Source organism: Pieris rapae, chromosome 11 (assembly GCF_905147795.1).
Source record: "Pieris rapae chromosome 11, ilPieRapa1.1, whole genome shotgun sequence".
NCBI classification, from domain to species: Eukaryota; Metazoa; Arthropoda; class Insecta; order Lepidoptera; family Pieridae; genus Pieris; species Pieris rapae.
The window spans coordinates 2,207,752-2,228,138 of NC_059519.1; the positions used below are offsets into that span (position 1 = coordinate 2,207,752).

Genomic DNA, 20,387 nt, shown 5'->3' on the forward strand with positions numbered 1-20,387 from the left:
TTTCTTCAAGCGACCCGAGGCGACGAGAACAGACATCCTCTCAGACATCCTCTCTGACATGAAAACTCCCGCCCAAGGCACAAATTTCTAAACCATACCCCGCAGAGGATATTTTAGACTCAGTAAGACAGAGCAAAGACGTTTTCGCAATCTATTTATAGAATGTAGTGGACAGCGTGGATATTGGGAGTCCAGAGGGCGCCTTGAATATTTTGCTCTTTCTGCCCCGAGATCGATATATATCTGACTGATGTTGATAGTCATAGAGCGCAGGGTACAAAGTGGTTTTTTAATTTAATAAAATAACTGGGGCAAACGGGCAGGATGCTCACCTGATGTTGTGACACTGCCCATAGACGCTCACATTGCCTCGCAAGTTGCCGTTGCTGCCTTTTACTCCAGTCGTCCCAGTTTGTATAGCACAACCCGAATTCTAAGAGCGCAATTGTAGAACAGTAGATAAAATAGATCAAGGATTCAGGGTGTGATTTTATAAAGGTTAAAGTAGCATTGGTTCTATAGATACATTTTAATCATATGTTCGTTATCACATCTGTGAAGTGGTTGGAGTTATAAAGCATACCACGCCCATATTAAGACCCGCCCATCGATAATTTAACTAAATGTGAACAGAATCAAACGGTATATATTTATTACAATAGAAAAGTCTTGTATTTTACAATATTTTGGGACGTATGAAACAAGTAATTAATTTGAATTTTCTTACTCCATTGCTGTTGTAAATTAGGAATAGAGCCATTAATCAAGCTGAATTATAGTTTTAAAATTATTAATTAAAATAAAGCTAAAATAAACCTTAAGTACCAATATTAAAAGCCATTATAAGCGTAAATGGTTATGGGTGCGTGACTTTAAATACAAACAAAACAAAACTTGACGAATCCTTGTATTTCAATTTTTTTCGTTTAAATAAATAATCATTATATTCGTGCGACGACATAAAATTGTGAAATTTACTGATATTTTTATAATTTACTGATTCAAGCAAGGGCCTGCCAGCATGTTGTCGTGAATCGTAAAAGGGTTAGATATGGGAAAAGTAGTTATTTTTAAAGAATTTATTTGAAATTCTTAGCTTAGCTTCTGAGACGAATAATGTTTGGATCTTTAGTAAATGCCCTCTAACTTTTATTTTATAACACTAGTTTCTAAATATCTATTGTTTAGAAAAGAGCATACCAATTTTAAAAGGACAGCAACATACTTGTGAGCCTTTTGGCAATGTAAGCGTCCTTGGACAGCGGTGTCACTTAACACGAGGTGAGCCTCATTACATAAAAAAATCTATTTTTTCATTGTTTCTCAAACCCGAAACAGACTCGAGTCTTAGACAAACTATCGAGTAACTACTTAAGTATTTCAAAATACATCCTTCTTGACATACAGGAGTCAAACTTAGCGCGAAATTTATCGTTTACGTCATGAAATATACTTTTATTTTTATTTATTTTTTGAACCACAAAATTAGGACAAACACATGTCAACATTAACTTACATACGAAAATATAAAAAGCGGTGTCGTCCTTAAAACATGTGGACACGACCAGCGACACTTCTTTAATTAAAACAAGACTCGTTTATTATTACATATCATTACCGCATATTGTTGTAGGTCCATTAAAAAAAAGTTGCAATGTTGCAATTTGCAATGCTCTTATTGTAACTCTTTTGTTGAAACAAAACCGAAGCTATTTCTGCTTTAAAGCGTAATTGTGATGTCTAGATCATTGAAATGGAGCATATTAAGCAAATGTATAAAGCTCCGATAAAATGCTAGGCGTGGTCTCGTTGGGCACGCCCTCTGGATAGAGGAACCTGGATCGCGGGATGCGAGTGTCACTGTTCCATCGGCAGCGAAGCGCGGCGCTTGGAGATGGCGCGGCCGCCGAACCGCACGTAAGTTTTTTTACTTGTATCAAGTTTTGCAGATTGGTGTACAATTTTACTTACAGTTTAGGATACTCTTATGTCATTGTTGGCCTAGTGTTTTCAGCGTGCGACTCTAATAACTAAAGTCGTTAGTTCGAGCCCCGGCTGTTCACCAATGGACTTAATGTCCATGTGCGCATTTAATACTTAGTCGTACGGTGAAGAATAGTATTGTGACGAAACTGGCATTAGACCCGAAGAGTTGACGGCGTGTATACAGAAGAATGATCACCTTCTTGCCTATAAAATATAGATCATGAAACGGTTAAAGATAGCTTAGTCCCAGACCTGAAGGGTATATATATTTCTGTTTTTAGGTTACTCGTCTTACTGAACTATTTTTAAAATCAATTGTATTCAATTATTTTTATAATAAAGGATAAATCAATATTTTTGGGAATTAAAAACTTGCAATTACTGATTTTAAGTACTGTGTACTTATAATACACAATTTATACCCATTCAGATAATACACAAATAATTTGCTATCGTGAAAAAAGTAGTAATAAAGTAAATTTAATTGGGAAGGTTGAAAAGATTGGGTGGTGGTTCTTTATCATAAATTCATCATGGTAGGTCATTTATTATAGGTACTAACAATGTTTTGTGGCTCCAAAAACACACACCTATAAACCAGTGGTGTTTATAAAAAAAAATGTTTCATATCGCTCCAAAGCTGAGTCATTGAGTTTTTTAAAAAACTAAAATATATTTTGACTTTTTAATTTACATTGTAATTAAAATAATAATGACTGCTTACTACAAAATTATAACTTTACGAATTAAACAAATTTGGCTTTACGTTTGGTTCGACGATAGTGGATGTAGCGATGTTGATATGCTGTTTGACACTTCGTTCTAAAAATTAAATCGTTTATAATTAAAATAAAGTATTATCACAGAAAATTTTTTATTTTCAGTTACAACCACGAATTTCTGACAAAAACATAGTATATTTTATCGATTACAAATTTTATTAAACTTTTTATTTTATTTTAAGCAAATAATGCTCAAATAATATAAAAGAGAATGAATTTGTACTCTAAAAATATATTAAGCACGAGAAGTATTCAATCTTAGGAATATGCAGATTTTTTTAATATAAATAAATAAATATTCTTTTATCAATCCATTTTTTTAACTGAACGAAATTACGTATTTAACCAGAAAAAATTGGTTAATAAATATATTTTGAACGTCATTGAGTAACTGATATGTAAATAACAATATAATTAACGGGCCAATAAAAGACAGTGGTATGGTTGGTTTAGACAGTATAAATAAAAATTCCGATGAAAATGTGTATAATGCAGAATAAATCCAATTAACGAACGCGATAGAAGTGCTCCATGAGAAGGCTGTTTCGAAATCGGGTTGGCGATGACATGTACTCGACGATTTACATTTTGGGATATAGGGTTGTTAGTTTTTATCCAATTTTCTTTTATGCCTGGTAAAGGATTATTAACATTCACTATTTTATTCCTTACAAAGAACACATTTAAAGAACATATTGGATAATAAACTCGTAGCTACCACAGGTAGATTGTTCCAATCATGTGAATTTATATTAGACAACTGTGATTTGCTTTTTGTATTAACTATATAAAAACCACAAAAAAATCTAAAATAAAGATTATATATTTATATAGAATAGATTTCCTACTGAAAAATGGATAAACCTATTTTTGGATTGGAAATATGAGTGATTTTTTTTACCTACGCTGCAATTCAATTATAAAACTGGCAACCCTAGCCAGAGGTCAGTTCATTGAGGGTCCTCAGTCATCCCGGTACATTTGTCACTCCACTCCAACACCGCTAATGGAGAGGACCATGATTATTTCGGGAACAATTGTGGGTTATTAACGGTTGAAGCGGTAATTAAATTATATTAGATCGGTCAGGAATGGAAAATAACACTTCTTGAAATATGTTTCCCAGAAAAGAAATACTGTGGCCATAAATTACAGAGCATTTAATCGATTGATTTATTCGACGGTACGGCACTTTCTTCTGGGTTCGGTACCAAATTTTTCCAAAATTATATGTTCGTATTGGCTAATAATATAGAGAAATTATAAGTTTTTCACGGGTACACCAAATTAAAACGGCGCTTGCAGTTTTAACTATCTTGCAGGGATAAAGCTTCCTGCGCCTGATTTTTCGATATTTTCGTTTACTTTTATTGTCTTTGGTTGTGTGATACAATCGTCTTAGTCAATGAGAGTTATTTAAGGGTTGACACAAAGAATTGTGCACACAATTTTGAAAACAATTGAAGGTTTATGGAATTAATGATTAAGGCTTGGTTATTAATAAAAACATGATGTTACTTCAAAAAAGGACATCAGTGCCTCAGATATCTGTATTGGTTTCATGACATTGTCAGTCTAATAGGCAAGTAGGTGCCTGACGCACGCCGTCGATTTTTTAGGTGTAACGTATGCCGGTTTCCAAACGATGTTTTTCTACGTTTTTCAGTTTCACCGTTCGAGCGAATGTTGAATGCGCATATAGAAATAAAGTCCATTGGTGCACAGCCGGGGATCGAACCTACGACTTCAGAAATGATAGTCGCACGCTGATGCCACTGCGCCAACACTGCTCTTGATGTTATTCAATGCTAGTAAATACTGTTTAAAACCTATAATGTAGGTTTGCATCCTGACTTTAAGACGACTTTTTCATGGAGTAGACAATGTTATGTGTTCTCTATAATACGATTTCGATATAAATAATACGATAAGTAATTTTTGGAAGTACCTAATAATGTGGACCTCATGGCGGATGGATATTTCGGGACGCGCTAACTTCCTATCTAAATATAATTACACACAGAAAATGTATCAAAACTCCATTTATGGGGTGAGCCAATTTAATATCACCGGTTCAAAGTTGACATGATCTTTTTTTCCAGGTTGTGGCGGCGTGTCTTCCTCTAGAATGTCTCTGAAGACGCCGACTCCGGCGGGCGGCGAGCGCGAGACATGGGGCAAGAAGGTAGACTTCCTGCTCTCTGTCATCGGCTTCGCTGTCGACCTCGCAAACGTCTGGCGATTCCCTTACCTCTGCTACAAGAATGGAGGAGGTAAGCTTATTAGTTCAAGAGAATACTTCGAATAGTAATCATAAGTAGAATACAGTGCGAAAGTATTGAATAAAAAAAATTGGTTACGTAACTGAAGATAATAGATATATTTAACATATTAAACTTTTCGTTTACATGAAGCTATAGGAATTTCCATTTGTTTTTTTGCAGTTTTTAATTACCATTACAGCGTCGACAATCAATTACGTTTTTTTCTAAATACTCGTACATTTTGTGTTTCCTTAAAATACATTGTTATGAGTAGATACGTTTCTCTATATAGAACAGGGGGCAAACGGGCAGGAGGCTCACCTGATGATAAGTGATACCGGATTGATGGACACTCTTAATGCCAGAGGTCTCGCGAGTGCGTTGCCTGCCTTTTAAGAATTGGTACGCTCTTTTCTTGAAGGACCCTCAGTCGAATTGGTTCGGAAATACTTCAGTCGGCAGCTGGTTCCACAAAGTGGTGGTGCGCGGCAAAAACTGCCTAGAAAAACGCGCAGTTGTGGAACGGTGGACGTCGAGGTGATACGGGTGGAATTTCTGCCTCGACGTCCGATGATGATGTTTCTCCATAGTTAGCGTTTATTTTCTTTGAATGTGATTACGAACATAACACTGTAACTAGACATTAATTACAAATTTAAAAAAAATATATAATTTACCTAAATCAAAAACAGTGGGACGACTCGAATCAAAGTCTTTTATATAAAATGTCCGAATTTCCTATGGAAATACTTAATACATTTCAGTAGAAGCAGACACTACTAAGGGTCGGTACAAGCGAGTGAAACGACCTTAGATAAGTGCCTCTCGCCACCACTTGCCACGCTAATTGTCGCTTCATTGCTAGTTTGAGTCGTGTTCACTTTGATATCAGTAACTCTACTGGGACTTTTACAGTCTATTTACTGACTGACTACTTTATAAAATACATCGATGTAATACGTATTAGATATGGGGTGAGATTAATAACTGATAATACTTAACAAAATTAAACTTAATTAAATTAATAATAATAGTAAATAATTCAGCTGATTTTGTAAAAATATTTGATATACCTACTATATGACGAAACCGAGAGTACAATAAGGAACAATTATTTTTATCCAGCTTTATTAAAAAATAAACTTATCTATTAAAAATATTCCTTTTATCTAACAAACAACGTTTGAACAAATTCAAACTCATTTTTTTTAATCAACAAACAAACTTGGACAAACTGGTGTTGTTCATTTCTGAAAATGATCAATAATTTGGAGCCATAAACTATATTTTTTCGTAATATACGAACTATAAATATGTACTCATTTTTGAAATCAATTATTAAGATCAAAAGTCCAGCCAAAACAAAAAAAATAGCTACTAAGCTAAATACGAGGAAAAATTTGTTTGTTTAAGAATACTGGTATTTACCTCGTATTTGAGAAACACATTGTTTGATGAATACCAAAAGTACAAATACTAATGTACATCTTTCTATTCTTAAAATGTCGGTTTTATTTAGGTATATTGTGAACAATACCTATACCTTGCAGTACATTCTGATTGCATGCAGGACGTGTATAGTGCCCTTGAAGTCTAATGACCGACCGACAGCTTCTTGTTTCTAAGCCTCTGTTGCTTGAGAGCGCTCATTGTACTAATTGAACACGAAATATTTCCCTCGGATTTAAGCTCTAGTTCAAGGTAATGGAGATACCGTGTGCAAGGAAAATGTATGCTCGATTTATGCAATTGCCATATGATCGAGAGCGGGGCCAAAGTCACGATCATTGACATGAAGAGAAGTTCTGCTACGTGTTACTCCTGCTACGCTTTTGCGTGACGCAATAGCTATATTTGCTCTTTTATTTATATATACATTCTAAAACAATATGTATGCCTAAAAATAGAAGAAAATATGACATCACAAATTTAACACACATGTCAATTACATTAGAACATAAGCAATATATCAAAGAAAAGAAACTAAACAAACGACCACAAATTAAACAAAAATAAAATAATAATAATAACACTAAAAGATAAAAGTTAAAAATTAATAATAACAAAAATTAAAGGATAAAAAATAACAGTAATAAATAAACAAAATGAAAACTTAAACCCAAGTTAAAAGCCTAAGTTGGTGGTAGACTGTTGTAAAACAGACATCTAATTATTCTATCTGTTAATTAATATCAAGAATTTAGACGAGAGAGAGAGAGATTATTTATAAAGAGATTCTTACACACAAACTTGGTGTTAACTTAATGAAACACTATGAGTAATAAGAGAGAGTCTGAGAGAAGAAATAAAAGAATAAAGTAATTAAATAATTAAGTAATTGTTAAACGCGTTTGGGAATTACATTTTCCTTTAGAAGGGAGATAAAATAGATGGAATAGTTACAAGTAAATGCTAAATATAAAATTATAAAAAAATGTAAGGAATTTCTCGCTGTGAATCATACTGAAAAAAACTAGAGTATAAATATGTATGTATTATATCAATTTCAATGGTTAAATAGACGACCGTGTATAGTTGAAAATTTTTTTTACCTGAGTGATAATATTAATTAAATATAAAAAGTTTTAAAGTTGACTCCACACATCTTGGCCCGTTTATTTCGTGTAGGTATTCAATTAGAAGCAAAATATAGAAACGGTCGGTACGCACTAAACTCATTGGCCTATTTGGAACTCACATCTTCAAAAACAAACTTTCCAATACTAATTACATCCCTTTCCTCCACTTTGTCCCTTTGCCGTCCAAGATGTAATTGACAATCAAAGCGCGCTCCGAAACTTCGTTAGTTGTCGACGTGCAGGAAAATTAGTAACGCAATAATGGGAGGGTAATAAGGTAATGGAGAGAGGAGGTCCGATCGGCACGAGATCTAATTATATAGCGATATTATAATCCTTGAAGGCCTGTGACGGAGATCGCACCGGAAATTTATTTATCGTGGTCTTTGCCTGTGACGTCGCCTTTAGCTGTGAATAATTCAATTTCGCGAAGCACTGGACCGTTTAACTTTGTTCCTTGTGTTGGTGTTATGTACATTTTATCCTGCAATCATTTTTAGTCGGACTTTTTGTCATATATCTTTTTGTCACATACGATGTATGACAAGTTTTTGTGAAATAACCTCAACCTAAACAAGTGTTAGGATATTATATTTTAATTTACACTGATTCGGACATTTAATTGTCGTTAATATTAAGTTTGTGAATTTGAGCTCGCATATCTTCACTTTTTATGATCTGATGTTACGGACGGAATACGGGAACACTGAATGCCTGCTACATATTATCACCTGACTCAATGCCAGAGGGATCGCGAGTGCCTTGTAGGTCTTTTAAGAATTGGAACGTTCTTTTCTTGAAGGACTCTAAGTCGAATTACTTCGGAAATATTTCATTGGGCTAGTGATTCCGTATATTGGTGGTGCGCGGCATAAAATGCCTTAAAAACCGTGTTGAATCGAATTACACTAGAATTTTTTTAGAAGAAATTATGATTTTGGATTATTTTTATTTCGACCTTATTTCATACACATAATATAGTCAGACTTTGGCTAGTGCCATTTATTAAAAACCAATTTCGAATGTAGTAAAGGTCGGCGTGGTCGTTAATTGATTGTGCCCCTTCATCATACGAAAGGGTCACATACATCAGTCACGCGTCAGTAACCGAACTCGCATTCACGATTTGACTTTCATTAACGGAAAATTGATTGTCATAATATCACCTTTATTTTTTTTATTGTAAAGGAAATCTTGAGATTAAATACGTATTTATTATATTATTTACCTGTTTCAAATGCTTTAGAATAGTCTAGAGCAGTGCTTCGGAAGGTAGGGTCTACGCCCCACAGGGGAGCCATTTGATTGTATACGGAAATTTATTAAAATTATTTGGGTATTGATTTGCAGTTTTTCATTACATTTTAAAGTTTACTTACCGTTTTTCGTTAACAATTTTCTAGTAATTTCTTCCTAAAACCTAACATTAACCAATCTTAAGTGACCAATTATTTTTTTTAATAATAAAAATTATTTTAGATTCGGAGGTCATAAGAATTTAAGAAAGGCGTGGCACCAAAGAGGTTGCGAATTACTTGTCTAGAGACAGCCAAATCAAATCGTCAGGTGAAGCACTTGACACATCTTTAGTGAATTGAGGATTTGCGTATGGCAAATGCCTTAATAGAAGATTTAATTTGTCTGAATAAAATGTAATATGTATTTATTTGTATAGGTATTCAATATTGAAACTGCTGCTTATTGCTTATTTGAATCTATATAAGGTTTCTACTCATTTCAACGTAAACGAAACAATCAAATAAATAACTTTTACTTTGGAGAAAAATATATCACGGCTAACCCTAAATTTTTCTAAAATTGAGGTTTTCCCTCCAAATGTTGGGGGAATCAAGAAGCCTTGGGAAGTTTTAGGAGCTACATGCGATTTTTTTTCTTTAAAAACGCACTATTCTATACAATTTATATAAAACAAAATACATAACCAAAAATCCAAAATTGAAATTTTATACTAGGTACTTGAAATATTTCAAATAATCTCTTTTGTAGGTACAACATAAAACATTAGGGGTTATGTAGGTTTATTTAGGGGTGTTTACAATTTAATAAATATTACAAGTAAAATTATTATTGTATCGTAATTAATGTAAGCGAAATTATAAATGACAAAACAAAAGAGTACTTTATTAAATCAATCAAATAGGACTGACAATTGACATACATATTAAAGATGTAATTCACGATTCGATTGTAAGTTAACTTAGTAACTAACTTACGATAAAACAAATGAAGTGAAAAATTTGAAACTTTTATTTAGCGAACCTTAAATACTTCAATAAACTAATTTCCACTTGAAATGGAAACAATATCGATAAGTATCGGACCCTTGCGGATTTAATTCAGTTCCGAAGGAAATCTCATAATACCCAATCATCTGGATACCGGTACTTGTTACACTGGGGAATTGCGTTGAGATTCTATTACAAGAATATTTGGATGATAAATTGAATTTTAAAAAGAAATTTATTGTTAATAACTAGATTAATAGAGCAACGTACGAAATTCACAGATACAAAATTTTATTAATTTAACCAAAAATATAACAAAGAGGTTACATAATATGACCAAAGACAATAATAAGTTTGTTTTATTTGTCTTTGTGACTATCTAATATCTTATTGAGACCTCTATTAAAGTAAAATGTATGTTTATTGGGGATCACACCAATTTTTTGACTTTAATAATTTAAAGGAAATTTATAATCAATATGTTATGTATGTCAAGACTTGAATTTAAATTTAGAATACGCTAAATTCTTATCTTTAAAGGAAAATCCCCACAATTCAACGACAAAAGCTCCAACCATGTGAGAACCGTGACATAAAATAAGGCATAACTCAACCCGAGTTAAGTGCGGGGAACTTTTAAGACACTTTGGTCGACTTAGGCGGAGATCCTCTTTATTCTCGACCTGTTGCATCCGGCAATAAAGTAAATCCTTGCCATTTTCTCCCCTTCAGATACTACTTGATTTATAAGCGATAGCGCAACCAAGATTTGAAATTAAAGCAGGACTTTCTGTTACTCCATTGTAACTTGAAACTATTGTAATACAATCTTTGTATAATTTTAGACAAGTTCGCTGAATTGCGATCTCTGTTCGATCTTTAAATAATATAAAAAAATGCACACACGAAGGTAGGATCACCAACTGGAAAACGAAATGACCAAAACCAAAAGGCTGAAATGGAGATGGACAGGACACTTGCTCAGAGGCCAGAGAGCTGGTCTAAAAGAGTCACGGAGGAGAGGAAGACAATGTGCACCATGTGACCATGGGAAGGTGGGCTGATGACTAAAGCCGCCGTTTCTATGGCAAAAACTTGCCAGAGATAGCAAGCAATATAAAGAGGCCTTTGTGCCACAAAGGCAAGATATACAAGAGGATTGCTGTGCAACAAAACCTTCTTAAAGAATATTTTTTTATATTCATATCTAAATATTTTTGAAAACTTTCTCTTATATTAGTTAAAATAGAGGCTTTGAAATTGAAATATATACCTCACACAGACAATGGTTTCACAGTATTAAAACTTGCTTTAACATATTATATAGCAGTTAAAAATTGTTTTTTCTTGATAATTTCCAGGTTTTATTTATTTTTTCTATTACTATACTACATGGGTGATAATAGTCTTTTAAAATATTAAGGGACCTTTAAAAGTTATTTGCGAGACAGACGCTTTATATGAAAATATGTAGGTGTTAAAATTGCAAATTGCCCCTGATTGGTCCTTAACGGAAGCATCTCATTTCACAAATGTAGGACAGAAATTACTATAGTTTACTTGAATTATATGGCTCGATATCTCATTTGATTGATTTTATTTCTAGATCTTCTAGTATGTAATTTAATTTTATATGGTATACAATCATATGGTACTTTATGATTTTGTTTATATATCTATAAATATTAATGTCCTGAAATATGTATGTATGTATGAGTATATTACATGAACGCAAAGCTATGTGCGTGTTTCGTTATTGTATATTGAAAAATTCTTCACACAAAATAGCTACTGATCCTTTTAACAGGTCTGTAGCTAAGATTAATCGAAAAAATATTTATATGAGTTGAATACTACTCTATCGGCCAACACTTTATCTTCTTTGCCGAGGAGTCATGTCAGGATACCAACAGGTTCGAATTAAATGACGTGGAATAAGTGATACCATGATGATCTTATGTTCCAAAATAAACGTATTTTATTTTTACTATGAAGTTTATATGTGATAAACGTAGATATATCTAACTTATAGTGCAGGCTTCAATTGTATAAGTGTGACAGACTGCTGCGACAAAACGTCAAATAGGTCCGGGAATATTTTTATAGTAATTGACTACATTATCAACGACAATGGAAGTAAAATAGAGAGAGTCGTGACTATTGTAAAATGTCTCAAGTTTCATAAAAGCTCGGAATGCGAGTCTTAAAAGGCCAATTATCGCAATTTGCTTCGCCCTCCCGTCAATATGAAATTATTGTCCCGAGAATTGCGACCCATGATCATAGAATGAATGAAGTTTTAACCTTAAGAGGATTTACTTTTTTTGTAGAAAATATTAATTTTATTACTGGCTGGTTTTATATTATTTTTAATCCTCTATCACCCTAGAGGATTTCTTTAGACTTTCGTTTTTAGTATAATCTATTGCGACTATTACAGCGAACTTAGAACATAGTCTCTTACTTCGCCAACAGTTTTAGGTTCAACTCCTGGAACAATAGTAATTTAAGATTGACAATAATAGTATCTAATGATCTGAATGAATTTATTCGTTTAATTATTTTCAATTAAATTATAATAACAATCCGATTTTCTGAAAGCTTGGGATCCCTTATTACATACTAAATTTGTTAAATCTTCGCTGGGCAGTTAGTTGGTTCACTCTTTCCTGTTTTTCCTTATTTTAGGGGCTTTCTTGGTTCCGTACTGCATCATGTTGGTGGTTGGGGGCATTCCGCTTTTCTACATGGAGCTGGCTTTGGGTCAGTTCCATCGCAAAGGCGCTATTACTTGCTGGGGCAGGCTCGTTCCGTTATTTAAGGGTAAGTTAAAACAAAATTTCATAAATATTATTATCCACGAAAAGTGTTTACGGAAAATTGCGTTGTTAAGACTAATAAGAAAAATATTACAACCTTATATTATAAACTTAGATAGAACTATAAATTATAAAGTAAATTATAGTTATATTCTTGATATCATAAATAATTCTTTTTCTGAACTAAACTATTCACAACACTTCCACAAAAACCTCTCGTACACCTCATGCGCTTCTTCTTCTCCACCTAATTTACACTTTTTAAGTGTATTAAACTGAAGCAATTATTTATATATTTACGCTTTATTCCAATCCTACAGACAACGTCGCCTTCGTACACTAGTCCTAATATAATAATTTTAGATATATGTGGACCGTAATTCCCAAGCACTTACTCGTACCTACGTCATAATTGACATCATTTCAACCCCCCTTAAGTGCTCGCCGCTGCCATACGATTTTCAAAGGCGCAGATTTGCAAGGCTTACGTTCAATGATTTTATTTGACTCGATTGTCACGTCTTGCGCTGAGTGGCGTATGATATGATTTTAGAGGGATAGAATCTAATGGTCTGGAAATAATAGAATAACATTTTTTTTATTGCAACTTTGTAACGGGGAATTTAGTTATAAGTTAGGAAATAATTTTTTTCTCATTATTTGAATACGTAATCATTACGTAACAGAAAAGTCTAACATATAGAATAAATAAAATATCATGTCTCCGTCGTCTTCTATAAAATCTCGTTCATTTTACTCACCAATCAAAAACCTTCGCAGGTATTTCTGTGTCCACTGCTATTATTTCCCTCAACTCAGAATTTACTTTAGTGTTGTAAATAGTCCAAAATATGTGGTGCGACCATATTCCGGTATAAGTAGATGAACAGAAAAAGTTTTATATGTGTGAAATTCAAGTTAAATGTAATTAATTAATGTATTTGTTAATGTCACCTCGCCATATTCCCGAAGAGAGGTAGAGATCACGTATCTCCACTTACTACCGTCCTGGCATACTTTACTTTTTAATTTTATAATTGTTTGTCAATTTCTTTTAACTATGATAATTTGTATTGGTCTAGTTATTAAAACATTTGCTTTATAACTAGACAAATATGTTTGATAATGTACATGAATAAATACAGTTGTTAATAAACATTTTTTTATAATTAAAGAGAACTTACTACACGTAGTAATAATTATTATAATAATTACAAATCGATAAATAGAAAATTAAAACAAATTTACAAAGTTTGGACCTGTGTACCTATAATGCTGGCAGTAGTTCCTCCTGAGCGAGGGGTCGCCGGTATCTACCAGGGCGTTAACTTAAATATTTTAATGCCTGTGCACTTGAACCCCACTACTCCAAAGGGATGACAATGATAGTTAAAGAAAATACATATATATTTGAGCCATTTATTATTTACAATTTCCATTAATATGAGTATCAAATTTGTTATGTAGGCATAGGTTACGCCGTGGTTTTGATTGCTTTCTACGTCGACTTCTACTACAACGTCATCATCGCTTGGGCTCTTCGTTTTTTCTTCGCCTCTTTCACTACCATGCTACCATGGACCAACTGCGATAATGAATGGAACACACCGGCTTGTCAACCAGTAAGTTGGATATATTAAAAATTATAAAAAAATATGTAGCACACGATAAAAGACCGATTATGATACCGAAACAATTGTTATATTTACGGAAATAGAACCTATGACTCAATAAAATAATTGAATAAATCTACTTTTCGAAATAATAAAAGCGAAATTTTTGAAATATGTAATCAATATGATTTCAATTAAGGATATTTTTAGTTCGAAGCCAACTGGGAGTCAGCAAATGCAAGCCGGGTTCGTAATAGCTCATCCCTGGCACCTCAAGCTACACCATTCACATCAGCAGCATCAGAATATTTCAAGTAAGATATTTATTTAATATTTCCATACCTCAGTTGTTACCTATTGTACCTCCAATAGGCAACTATGGCGGAACGACAAAGCGCATCACATCTGCGCCTTATACCACATAGCGATCAAGACCGCTCTGTCAAGAGCGTAGCGAATAAGAAGACGACCTCAGCTGTTGTTAAATCTAAAAATCCACTCTGACAAACTCATCGGGCAAATCATATAAATATGTATATGCCATAAGGCAAAGGTAAATATTTTAGGAAAATTTTGCACTAAAACAAATTATTTTTTTAGTCGGGCAATACTGGAACTACAAGACAGTGAAGGGCTTCACGATCTGGGAGCGATTAAATGGGATATGGCTTTATGTTTGCTGGCTGTTTATATTATTTGCTACTTTTCCTTATGGAAAGGTATTAGTACGTCTGGCAAAGTAAGTACATATTTTATTAGCTACATGCAAGCAAAATCTAAACTTACATATCGTAATCTAAGTTTCAGCATTGCACAGCTTAATTAAAAAAGCATAATTAGGTCAACTTCACAATATTTCTCAGATTTCTTTAAGATTCTAATAATGTACAAGAACTTAAAAGAAGAGTCATGACGCAAAGTCGTACTCGCATATGACGCGCCGGATCATGGTTTAGTTTTTAATAAACATGGGCGGATCGTGAATTTGTGGGGCTACGGGCTATGACGGGGAAGATACTCGTTCGATAGTCGCGCATCGCACCTTGATTAATCTCAGAGATTCCAATTTTTAAAAATTTCGGATATTTGTTTTGCTTTTTAAAATATAGCCTATTCGTTTTCAGAAGAGTCTCCAACTCTTTGTATCAACGGGGGCCCAAAAAGCTCTTAACTAGATCCGCCCCTGTTAATAAGTAATCCGAGCAGCATTTGCCGTAATTTAGGTCATCGTTCATATTACTTTTTTAAACCTATATTAACTCATATTAGAATACTTGCTTTAGTATCAAATAATCAACTAATTTATTGTAGGTAGTTTGGTTTACGGCACTATTTCCATATGCTGTGTTGCTAATTCTCTTGGTACGAGGGATTACTCTTCCCGGTTCAGCGACAGGAATTGCGTATTATTTGAGTCCTAATTTTGAAGCAATAGGACAGCCACAGGTATGATATCAGATATGATGTATAAATAATCATTAAAATCACTAATTATATAAACACAATTTTATACCGAAATTACTAATATTTTCCTGGTTTAAAAGTTTTCAACGAATTTTAAACCAAAGTAGCCAACTTCTAGTCAAATATACTACGAGTACCTAATTAACAGTTATTTCACTGCTGTCCTGAGATACGGAATATGGGAACTAAGGCTGCATTGAGTAATAAAAAATTTTCGTAAATTTTTTCTATCTATATTTTAGTGTAATCAAATAGGTTATCAGTGTTTCTATGAGGGTCTAATTCACGATAAATAATAAGTAACGTAACATTGCTAATAATGGTTATTGTATGAATTTGAATGATCTATAAAGAGTTGAATCATGTGAAAGAATTAACAGTAATTAGAATATTATTTCAGGTGTGGGTAGACGCTGCCACGCAAGTCTTTTTTTCTTTGGGTCCGGGTTTTGGAGTGCTATTGGCATATGCATCGTACAATAAATATCACAACAACGTTTACAAGTATTACTCATAATTACTATATAATATATATATAATCATAGTTTTTAATTGTTATTAAATTAATTAACTTTGATATTATTTCTTCTATTTTTCATTACTTTACTGGAGTCTAGAATTCTTAGAAACCAATATGGTTATCTATGACTTAGGTCAAAGTTTTCCTAGATATAGTTTTAGAATTAAAATTTATAGATAAACTCACCAAAAACTGCTGAATTTCGAGAAGAATTTGTATTACTCAAAGTGATACCAATATAAAAAGTTTAAAATATTTTTTTCACGGTTCAATCACAATAGATGACAATTTTTTTATGATTTTTACCAAAACGTCAACCGTCAATCGTCACAGGTCTAACCCAAATCCATGATAACGCTCAGTTATTTTATGTACAGGGCAATGCAAGTTTCTATAAATTTTCAAGAAATTCAGTTCTGCTTCATCTTTTTATGACTGACAAATTTTCCAGGGATGCCATTTTGACGAGCGTTATAAACTCTTGCACCTCTTTCGTGGCTGGTTTCGTCATATTCAGCGTTTTGGGTTACATGGCTTATACTACTGGTAAAGATGTCCAGGATGTGGCAACCGAGGGGCCCGGCCTTGTATTCGTCGTTTACCCGGCAGCTATAGCAACTATGCCAGGATCTACATTTTGGGCGTTAATATTTTTCATGATGTTGCTAACTTTGGGTTTGGATAGCTCTGTAAGTACTTTTCATTGATTTACATCCTTTAAGGTAGAGTTAAATCCTCCTTTAAGATAGTTTCAGATTTAAAGTCAACTTACCGAATATCTCGACTGAATATTTTTCTTAAATTTTATTCAAACTGAATAGTTAATTACTAAACATTTAAATTAGTTTTCAATAGTTTTGTTTGATATATATTTTTTGTTAGTATCGATACCTACTTATAAAAGTGTCATTAGAGTTATCTAAAATTGTAATTAATAATTGTGTGCGTGTTGAACCTTCAAATGAATATCAAATCGGAAACTCACACAAGTGCTGCCTTATGTTTTTATTAATCAAATCGGGCATTTAAATTACACTTTTGATTAATACCCATAAGAGAAATTAAATGGACAAAGTAAACCAAAGTCTACGAAACGTTTTTTCACGTTTAACTAATTTTTTTTATTATTATTGCTAAGTATTATTCATAAGTACGGGATCGAATATACTGTTTGAACCTAAATTGTGTTGGAAACTTTCTTATAATAGATTACTTTTTAGTAAATAAGGTTTTACTTTAGCTAATCAAGTCTTAAATAAGGCTGTATATTCATTTATATCTCAGTCAATTGGTGTATAACCACCAACTCGAAGTTCTAGGCTAGGACATCAAAGAAAATTTCAAAACAATATTCTTTGATCTACAGTTTGGTGGTTCGGAAGCGATTATAACGGCATTGAGTGACGAATATCCCCCAATTGGTCGTCACAGGGAGATATTTGTGGCCTGCCTCTTCACGTTATATTTCTTTGTGGGTCTAACTTCGTGCACTAAAGGTGGCTTCTACTTCTTTCAACTTTTGGATCGATATGCCGCGGGGTATTCTATGCTGGTCGCTGTTTTCTTTGAAGCAATTGCCGTGTCATGGATTTACGGTAATTTTGTATTAAAATTAAATTTTCGTTAAGAGAATGGTGAAGGTAGAAATATTTGTACATACAAATTGTCTATGAAATAAACCTAGAGATCCTTGGAGCAGAGGATCCAAAAGACTGTTTAAATTTTATTTTATATTAAAAACATTGACTATAAATAAATAATACAGGTACTGAAAGATTCTGCGAAGATATTCAAGACATGATCGGCTTTAAACCTGGCCTTTATTGGCGAATCTGCTGGCGATTTATTGCACCTGCATTTCTCCTGTTTATCACGGTGTATGGGCTTTTGGATTACGAACCTTTGCAGTACGAAGGCTATATATATCCATGGTGGGCTAACGCTCTCGGATGGGCTATAGCTGGCTCAAGTGTCATTTGCATCCCGACTGTTGCCATATATAAAATTTTGACGACCAAAGGAACCTTTTTCGAGGTATTTATTTCTTTGTATCTGTGATGAATACACTTGTGTTCGTATATATATGTTTCATACGTACCTAATGTGTTAGTTTCTTATCTAGGCTTCTTTTTAATTTAATTATTTTAAGTTGTGTATTTCAAGAAAATTTGTTAGTTAGTTGTCATCTTTAAGTAATAAAAAATCTAAAATATAATAATATAATCCAATGGCTCCAAAGCATTTTTTTATGCATATCATTAAAACTGAACCTTTTGAATACCTTTACCTTATACCTTTTCAGAGAAGCTTATGTACATTTTGACACTTATCTTCAACAGCGTCTTCACATTTTGACAACCCCGTACGCGGACTCGCAGCGCGCTGTACACAATGGGGTAGTTGTTTCCGAGAGCGGCGGGGTCCGTTTGACGTCAGCTGTCACCACCCCCACTACCCCACCAGCGACCACCCCCAATGGCTCACAGCCGGCACCTGTGTGAGCCCAACTCTCCTTCGACGTCTACTATGTTTAAATGTTAATTTCATTCAATAGCTTATATTATTACAGTAGGAAGTTCTTTTCGGGCGGGTTTTTATGTATATCTCAAGCCATAGACCTTGAGCAATGTCATGTCAAGCTGTAGGTAATTGCTTTGAATAGAATTTTGACAGATGTTTTCAGAGTTCTCAGAATAGCGCGGGCTATTTAAAGTAAGTTTTATTATAAGATTAGAAAGTAGTAAAAACTAGGGCAACTTAGTTAATGTAATCATTATTTTGAATATCCAGTAGCTAGTAGCTACTCAATAATATTGCAGTAATTATAACTGGCTTAATGTAGAAAATTTTAAGCGTACTAAGTAAATAATTTAATGCGGTGGTTTGCGCCATTCAACCGCCAACAAACCGTCGTAAATATATGTAAGTGTAATTAAATATACTTCTGAGCGTAAGGTTGAAGCTGGAACAATTAGAAATAGTACGAAGTTCACAATTTAGTTCTACACGTAACTGTACACTGGACCCCAGACAAGAATTATATTATGCATACATAAATGTCAAAATATTAAAAGAGTCATCAGTCATTGGAAGCGTCGCGATTCTCGATCGTCATAAAGAATAGAATTAAAATGTTGAAATAAAAATTGAAGAAAATTGTTGTCAATACTCTTCTGTAGTCTTGCAATAGGGATAGTTCACATATTTAACATTTTAAGTGTAATGCTGTTTCTTAAGATAAATTAATATTTTAAGACGAGGCAGTTGAAGTTGCTTAAAACCTAGTTGTAACTATTGTTGATTTTAAAACTTTAGAATATTCGATTTGGAATATGGAATGCTGTGTAGATAATAGTAAATGTAGAAGATTTATATCTTAAGCCTATATTTACCTTAAAGGAATATTTATGTCGTACTTGATGTTGTGCAAAGTTCATATACCCACAATATGGTTATTATAATCATTTTAATAGAAGTAGAGATTAGTAAGAAAAAAATATTAAAAGTATATTCGCTATAGCTTAGAATTTTTCTCTCTCGGTGTTGTGGTAAGCTGTTTGGTGGTGTTCCATTTTTAGTACTTAAATTATGTTACTTTACAATTCCTCACTCCGCGATGGGCAATGCGGACTGATGAAATGTATTACTATGTTTTATGTATGTTTAAGTGTAAAATGATTCGTATCAATGGATCTTCCATTATTTGATAAGGTTGTCTCCACACGTCGCAGTTAAACGTTTGATGTGTAGCTGATGAATATAACTTTATTGTAGGATTTTTCTCTACCGTTTTAAATATTCGTATATAACTTTTTCTCTACGTGTTAAATTAATAAGGATAACTTTAATCACTTAAATCGCTTTGCAAAGACAAGCTTTATAGTTGGCTAAAATTGTATCCATTTTATAGTAGAATGAGTAGAATTTGGTGTTAAGATGTTATACATTTATCTTAATAATACATATTTATAATCTATTGTCATACCAGCCATTGTGACAATTGATTTAGTGAATAAATTTGTTTGTACTCCTTGATGTTTCATTATTGACCCTGCAACACCCGAAGCTAATGTAGGCCAAAATTAATTTATTTTTCAACTGTTTAAATAAAGAA

At 33.2% G+C, this 20,387-nt stretch overlaps 1 protein-coding gene across 1 annotated transcript; it reads left to right on the forward strand.

Moving 5' to 3' along the window:
• The first annotated feature begins 1,874 nt into the window (after positions 1-1,874).
• Positions 1,875-20,281, forward strand: LOC110996907 (sodium-dependent dopamine transporter). The gene is made up of 12 exons (XM_022264808.2): positions 1,875-1,917; positions 4,871-5,041; positions 12,546-12,680; positions 14,144-14,298; positions 14,500-14,603; positions 14,890-15,028; positions 15,601-15,735; positions 16,154-16,257; positions 16,725-16,962; positions 17,640-17,868; positions 18,039-18,307; positions 18,613-20,281. Exons 2-12 carry the CDS (start codon positions 4,897-4,899, stop codon positions 18,772-18,774), a joined length of 1,815 nt encoding a protein of 604 aa, XP_022120500.1. The 5' UTR covers positions 1,875-1,917; positions 4,871-4,896; the 3' UTR covers positions 18,775-20,281.
• Positions 20,282-20,387: the final 106 nt, after the last annotated feature.